Below are 8,121 nucleotides of genomic sequence, written 5' to 3' on the forward strand. Positions count from 1 at the left end.
AGTAGAGAGAACATGTGGTAGTAGAGAGAACAGTCTATGACTGGGGTGGCTGGGGTCTTTGACAATTCAGAACACTAAACTCCATCTCCCATCTCTCCCTCCTACAGATGCTAGAGGCTTCACCCCTGAATGAGGTAAAATAGACACACACATACAGACCTCTACATACACACAGACCTTCTGTAACATGTACTGATAGGATCTACATGGTTCTTATATTATGTAGACTTCCTTGGGGTTGTCAGTCAGTGAGTGTTGTGATTTGTTTATGTCTGTGTGTTTGTAGTTCCATACGATGAGCCCCCGGCAGTCCTCTACTGGCCCTACACCACCTTAGACTTCTGGCACTACGTAGAGTACCTCAGGTCTATTGGAGCCTACAAGCACATCAACGAAATGGCCCGGGCCTTCTATGCTCACCAACACTTGGGAGACACACTGGGATATGAGACCAACGAGGGACACGAACACTAAGAAGAGAGAGGAGACGGAGAGAGGGGGGGTACGGTAGAGGGAGAATAGAGAGGAGAGAGGGTGGGGAGAGGGTCAGGAAGGGAGAAGAGAGGGGGAGAATGAGGAGAGGGGATGGACGGAGAGAAAGAGGCCCCATAAGGTTATGTAATATTGTATATTGAAATGCATTTTTAAATATGAGGCTATATAAGCAAATGTATTTTAACTTATCATGAAATATATGAATGTGTCTCACACAACTGAAAAAACACATGAATTCCAATGGCTATAATATAAAACGTTACATAAATGTAATGTGCAATATCAATGAAATTTGACCAGACATTTGATCTCATTGTCACAATTTACCATATTTGATGTGGATACTTGCAAGGATTGAACTGTAATAGGAATTTTGTATGAGGAATTTTTACAATGATAAAGTTATTTTACAATCAGTTATAGGTTTCCCATCCTTGGGTATGTAACTCCTTTCATCACCTGGAGGTTTGTACCATATTTTACCTAAGTCTGTAGTAGCTGTACCTGGCTATCTTCTGTAGCCTACCTTTGCTTCAATCTGTACACCCAAACGACCGTTGGTTCCTTGTGAAAGTCGAGGGCATTATACTGTTACCAAAGCAGGAAGTGGTGTTACACGGAAAAGGGTCCGGTTTCTAAGTGGTGTTACACGGAAAAGGGTCCGGTTTCTATTGTTTACGTTGACAGAGAACATCTAGCTAGATAGTTAGCTAATATTCATTAGGTACCTTGTCAAAAACAGAAATTATCATGAAACCAGCGGTGGACGAGATGTTCCCTGAAGGCGCCGGGCCTTATGTGGATCTAGACGAGGTTAGTAATCATCAGGGGACACGAGAGAATCGCCGACCTAGCCTAGCTACAGTAACACCAACGCTAACCTAGCGACCTAACGTTAGTGACTCAGATAGAAAAAACGCCTGCTGTTAATTAAGAGCGGCGACGCTCGGTCTGAATACATCGCTTGCGATACGGTTTAGGAAGCATAAGGACCTTATGTTTCATATCAACAATAACAAAAATGAGGGGCGTGTTTCGAAAGCCGAATCGCAAGTGATGATTATTGACGGCAGAATGCTGCCAAGAGTTTTCGAGAACTAGATGTGCATGCCCAGTAACACACTCGTGTCCTCCGTGGACCGGCTCGTACATAAAACATCCTACATTCAGGCTGCAAAGGCATCAATTCTATCGTTAACTAGTTTTTTTTAGCCCTCAGCTTCGCCCACGAATGAAGGATGCTTTATGTACGAGCCGGTCCACGGAGGACACGAGTGTATTACCGGGAATGCACATCAACCCTAGGCGATAGTGCATGGGTGCTAGGCTATAGCACAGACAGTTTTTTTTAAACCTCAACTGTCACCTTTTTGTCTGTAGACGTAACTGTCTTTGATTTCTAGCTGATGTGTTTTCCTTACTTGGCTTAAATGGCTTACATTGTTTTAAAATTGTTCCTGTGTGTCTGATTCTTCAGGCAGGGGGCAGCAGCGGTCTGCTCATGGACCTGGCAGCAAATGAGAAAGCAGTGCACTCAGACTTCTTCAACGGTCAGTCAGACAGACAGACACACACACACACACACACACCGTAGAGGCTAGGTGGGGCTGGAGGCTAAACTAGAGCAGTGTTTCTCAAACCTATCCTTGAGTATCCCATTTCACTTATTTGTTCTATTCCAGTACTAGCATACCTGATTTAAACTAATTGAGTGCTGATGAGTAGTTGACCAGTTGAATTAGCTGTGCTGGTGGAATGGGTGAAGAGGTTGGGGTAAACACTGGGCTAGACTGGGTAGAGAAGCATCTTGGGGGCTAGGGAGGGGTCTTATGAAAGTGTTCTGTGTGTGTTTGCTTTGCCAACAGGGCCGTCTCACAGAAACTAACATGTCTTTTCCCTGTAAACTTCAATTAACAACACACACCACACAGTGTAGCTAATGTGTTTTCCATCTGGCAGTGTTAGCCACGGGACAAACAGTTTATGGCTCAGCAACACATGACCTAGAAAGTGATCATTAAAAAGAGGAGAGGAGAAGAAAGAAGGAATGGTTAAAGGGATACTTGAGGATGAATGGTTAAAGGGATACTTGAGGATGAATGGTTAAAGGGATACTTGAGGATGAATGGTTAAAGGGATACTTGAGGATGAATGGTTAAAGGGATACTTCAGGATGAATGGTTAAAGGGATACTTCAGGATGAATGGTTAAAGGGATACTTCAGGATGAATGGTTAAAGGGATACTTCAGGAAGGCATGGTTAAAGGGTTACTTCAGAAGGAATTGTTAAAGGGATACTTCAGGATGAATGGTTAAAGGGATACTTCAGGATGAATGGTTAAAGGGATACTTCAGGATGAATGGTTAAAGGGATACTTCAGGATGAATGGTTAAAGGGATACTTCAGGATGAATGGTTAAAGGGATACTTCAGGAGGAATGGTTAAAGGGATACTTCAGGAGGAATGGTTAAAGGGATACTTCAGGATGAATTGTTAAAGGGATACTTCAGGATGAATTGTTAAAGGGATACTTCAGGATGAATGGTTAAAGGGATACTTCAGGATGAATGGTTAAAGGGATACTTCAGGATGAATGGTTAAAGGGATACTTCAGGATGAATGGTTAAAGGGATACTTCAGGATGAATGGTTAAAGGGATACTTCAGGAGGAATTGTTAAAGGGATACTTCAGGATGAATGGTTAAAGGGATACTTCAGGATGAATGGTTAAAGGGATACTTCAGGATGAATGGTTAAAGGGATACTTCAGGATTTTTGGCAATGAGCATCCTAACGCTAGTTAGCGTTGGCTCGCGAAACTACCACTAACTTCTTTCATACTAGATACAGAGATATGACAATGGTATCCACCAGTTCATCTGACTCTGGGGACGTAGATAAAGGGCCTCATTGCAAAAAAACACGAAGTATCCATTTAAAGAAGATGTAAAGGAGGAGAGGGGGAGTAGAGAGGAGAGTAGGGAACGGATAGGAGTAATGTCAGGAGGAGATGAGAAGAGAGGGGGAGCAGGGAAAGGAGGAGAGGGTGGGCAGGGAAAGGAGGAGAGGGGGAGAAGGAAAAGGAGGAGAGGAGGATGATAAAGGGGTTTATGGTTCCTGTTAGACTGAAACCCAGCAGGACACCTAGCCAGCCTGCCGCTTTGATCACACACACACCACGTATCACACAGGCACTCACACACACCACGTATCACACAGGCACTCACACACACCACGTATCACACAGGCACTCACACACACCACGTATCACACAGGCACTCACACAACCCACGTATCACACAGGCACTCACACAACCCACGTATCACATAGGCACTCACACACACCCAGCAGAAAAACACATTCCCCTGTGTTTCTGTGGTGTCAGTGATTTTTGCCTTTTGAGTGGTTGTAGCTCCTATAAAGCAGCACATTTGTTAACACCAAACCTCTCCTATCCTTAGGGAACCTAAAGTCCTAAGGCATTACCTACCAAACACTGACCTACAGTACTACTGCATGACCTGTTATGAGTCACACTACAAACTGGACTACTATTTTAGAATGTTTTCAAACTTCAGCATGCATATACTGTATCATGTCACTCGGCAGATAGAGCTGTCAATCAATCACATCAGAAACTCATTGTGTTCTTTCTCTCTGTCTACCTGTCTCTCTGTCTCAGACTTTGAGGATCTGTTTGATGATGAGGACCTGCAGTGAACGAGGAAGACCCTATATACCCATGATTATGTGTGTGTGTGTGTGTGTGTGTGTGTGAGAGAGAGAGAGAGAGACATTAAGATCGTAAGAACTGTAAAACCAGAATAATTTCCATGTTCGAAGTGCTTTTGAAGATCCGCCCTCATTTCCACTGTTTGTTAAATAAAGCCTTTTCCAAAAGCAGGTGTGGGTGAATTCTGTGGATCCTATGCATTCCATAGACTGGCCAAATGATCAGTGTTGCCGTCGTGTTTCAATGTGCTGCGGCAAGTTGGCAGGTCTGTAGGCGTTGAGAAACACATGTTAGTGGAGAAATAATTACATACGCCATAACATCACATACTCACGCACACCTATAATATTTATATCAACATCCCCAGCTAACATGACCACTACACAGATGGCTATTGTACAGCAACACTACAAATCATGTGGAGCAGTGGTATTTAAAGTCGGGGGAACTGCACTAGGGTTGCCCAATTTCTTTTTATATATACACTACCGGTCAAAAGTTTTAGAACACCTAGTCATTCAAGGTTTTTACTTTATTTTTACTATTTTCTACGTTGTAGAATAATAGTGAAGACATCAAAACTATGAAATAACGCATATGGAATCATGTAGTAACCAAAAAAGTGTTAAACAAATCAAAATATATTTGAGATTCTTCGAAGTAGCCACCCTTTGCCTTGATGACAGCTTTGCACACTCTTGGCATTCTCTTAACCAGCTTCATAAGGTAGTCACCTGGAATGCATTTCAATTAACAGGTGTGCCTTATTAAAAGTTAAGTTGTGGAATTTCTTTCCTTCTTAATGTGTTTGATCAAATCAGTTGTGTTTTGACAAGGTAGAGGTGGTATACCGAAGATAGCCCTATTTGGTAAAGTTCCAAGTCCATATTATAGCAAAAACAGCTCAAATAAGCAAAGAGAAACGACAGTCCATCATTACTTAAAGACATGAAGGTCAGTCAATAAGGAACATTTCAAGAACTTTTAAAGTTTCTTGAAGTGCAGTTGCAAAAAACATAAAGCACTATGATGAAACTGGCTCTCATGAGGACCGCCACAGGAAAGGAAGACCCAGAGTTACCTCTGCTGCAGAGGATAAGTTCATTAGAGTTACCAGCCTCAGAAATTGCAGCACAAATAAATGCTTCACAGAGTTCAAGTAACAGACACATCTCAACATCAACTGTTCAGAGGAGACTGTGTGAATCAGGCCTTCATGGTTGAATTGCTGCAAAGAAACCACTACTAAAGGACACCAATAATAAGAAGAGACTTGCTTGGGCCAAGAAACACGAGGAATGGACATAAGACCAGTAGAAAATTTGGCCTTTGGTCTGGAGTCCAAAGTTGCGATTTTTGGGTCCAACTGTGAGACGGTGTGGGTGAACGGATGATCTCTGCATGTGTATGTCCCACCGTAAAGCATGGAGGAGGAGGTGTTATGGTGCTTTGCTGGTGACACTGTCTGATTTATTTAGAATTCAAGGCACACTTAACCAGCATGGCTACCACAGCATTCTGCAGCGATACGCCATCCCATCTGGTTTGCCCATAGTGGGACTATCATTTGTTTTTCAACAGGACAATGACCCAACACACCTTCAGGCTGTGTAAGGGCTATTTGACCAAGAAGGAGAGTGATGGAGTGCTGCATCAAATGTCCTGTCCTTCACAATCCCCCGACCTAAACCAAATTGAGATGGTTTGGGATGAGTCGCACCGCAGAGTGAAGGAAAATCAGCCAGCAAGTGTTCAGCATATGTGGGAAGTCCTTCAAGACGGTTGGAAAAGCATTACAGGTGAAGCTGGTTGAGAGAATGCCAAGAGTGTGCAAAGCTGTCATCAAGGCAAAGGGTGGCTATTTGAAAAATATAAAATATATTTTGATTTGTTTCACACTTTTTTGGACTTCATGATTCCATGTGTTATTTCATAGTTTTGATGTCTTCACTATTATTCTACAATGTAGATAATAGTAAAAAACATTAAGAAAAACCCTTGAATGTGTAGGTGTTCTAAAACTTTTGACCGGTAGTGTATATATCAATGTTATTCTCGGAGGCTACCCTGAACATATCCCAGTCCGAGTGATCAAAACAATCTTGAAGCTTGGATTCCAATTGGTCAGATGTTGAATAGACTTTCCTATTTGCCCAAGGGGGGGGACTTGTAGCCATCCCAGAAGGGCGAGTAGCAGTGATCAAGTGTTTTAGCAGCGCGAGTACTACAGTCAATGTGTTGGTAGAACTTTGGTAGTGTTTTCCTCAAATTTGCTTTGTTACAATCCCCAGCTACAATAAATGTGGCCTCAGGATATGTGGTTTCCAGTTTGCACAAAGTCCAGTGTAGTTCCTTGATGGCCATCGTGGTATCGGCTTGAGAGGGAATATACACAGCTGTGACTAAAACTGAACTTAATTATCTTTGGAGGTAATAGAGTTGGAATTTGATTGTGAGGTATTCTAGGTCGGGTGAACTAAAGGACTTGAGTTTCAGTACGTTACCACAATCATACCATGAGTAGTTCATCATAAAACATACCCCACCGAGTTCAACGTGTGTGTGTATGTGTGTGTGCGTGTGCGTGCGTGCGTGTGTGTGTGTGTGTTCGAGACTTGCACGATGGCATCAACACAGGGTGGCATGGCATTTTGGATGTGGTATCCTTGCAGTCTAAATTTGATGTGAGAGTCAGACACACTTGTGCAGCAACTTGTGGTTACCTTAGTTGGCCGACGATCTGATAGATGAAAGGAAGTGAGAGAGAAAGGGAGACAGAGAAAGACAGAAATAAAATATTTAGACAGGCAGCCCAATTCTGTTCTTTTGTTTTTACTAATTGGTATTTTTGACCAATCAGATCAGCTCTGAAAAAGCTCTGATGTGAAAGAGATCTGATGTGATTGGTCAAAAGACCATTTAGTGAAAAAAATAAATGAGAATGGGCTGCCTGTGTAAACGCAGCCTCTGATCTCTAAACTAACCATAAACATGGTGTGTTTTTAGTTTGTATTTATTATGGGTCCCCATTATCTCTTCCTGAGGTCCAGCAAAATTAGGGCAATTTATACAATTTTAAAAACATTACAATACATTCACAGAAGGCAAAGGGTGGCTATTTGAAGAATCTAAAATCTATTTTGATTTGTTTCACACTTTTTTGGTGTAACGGCTGGTTTCCTCCTCTTCGTCTGAAGAGGAGGTGTAGCAGGGATCGGACCAAGACGCAGAGTGGTAAGTGTCCATGTTTTAATAATATAAACTGAACACGACAACAAATACAAAATAACAAAAGTGAAACTAACCGAAACAGTACCATGTGGCACAAACACTGACACGGAAGACAAACACCCACAAACCAACAGTGAAAACAGGCAACCTAAATATGGTTCCCAATCAGAGACAATGCAAAACACCTGTATCAGGCCAATTGACAAAACCTAAACATAGAAACACATAACATAGACTGCCCACCCCAACTCACGCCCTGACCATACTAACTAAAGACAAAACAAAGGAAAATAAAGGTCAGAACGTGACATTTGGTTACGTCATGATTCCATGTGTTATTTCATAGTTTTGATGACTTCACTATTATTCTACAATGTAGAAAATAGTAAAAATAAAGAAAAACCCTTGAATGAGTAGGTGTTCTAAAACTTTTCACTGCTACTGTATAAACTTTCTTTTTGGGGGGGGAGGGGAAAAAACATTTAGAGTACAGATTATTGTATGGGACAATAAACAACATTTTTTGAGAAAGATAATTAGAAAAATAAAATATTGAGTAAATGTATTTATTTGTTTATTTTCATTTTGATAATAGATGAAAATTCACTGAATTTAAGGTTATTTGTTGATGTAAAAATACATATGTACTGATTTTAAGGT

The 8,121-nt window shown here is 41.6% G+C and overlaps 1 protein-coding gene across 1 annotated transcript; it reads left to right on the forward strand.

The window, feature by feature from the left end:
* Positions 1-1,122: 1,122 nt before the first annotated feature.
* Positions 1,123-4,400, forward strand: LOC120050327 (COP9 signalosome complex subunit 9). The gene is made up of 3 exons (XM_038996907.1): positions 1,123-1,308; positions 1,973-2,045; positions 4,180-4,400. The coding sequence occupies exons 1-3, from the start codon at positions 1,246-1,248 to the stop codon at positions 4,215-4,217; spliced, it is 174 nt and encodes a 57-aa protein (XP_038852835.1). The 5' UTR covers positions 1,123-1,245; the 3' UTR covers positions 4,218-4,400.
* Positions 4,401-8,121: the final 3,721 nt, after the last annotated feature.

This window comes from Salvelinus namaycush, chromosome 7 (assembly GCF_016432855.1).
Source record: "Salvelinus namaycush isolate Seneca chromosome 7, SaNama_1.0, whole genome shotgun sequence".
In the NCBI taxonomy this organism is placed as follows: domain Eukaryota; kingdom Metazoa; phylum Chordata; class Actinopteri; order Salmoniformes; family Salmonidae; genus Salvelinus; species Salvelinus namaycush.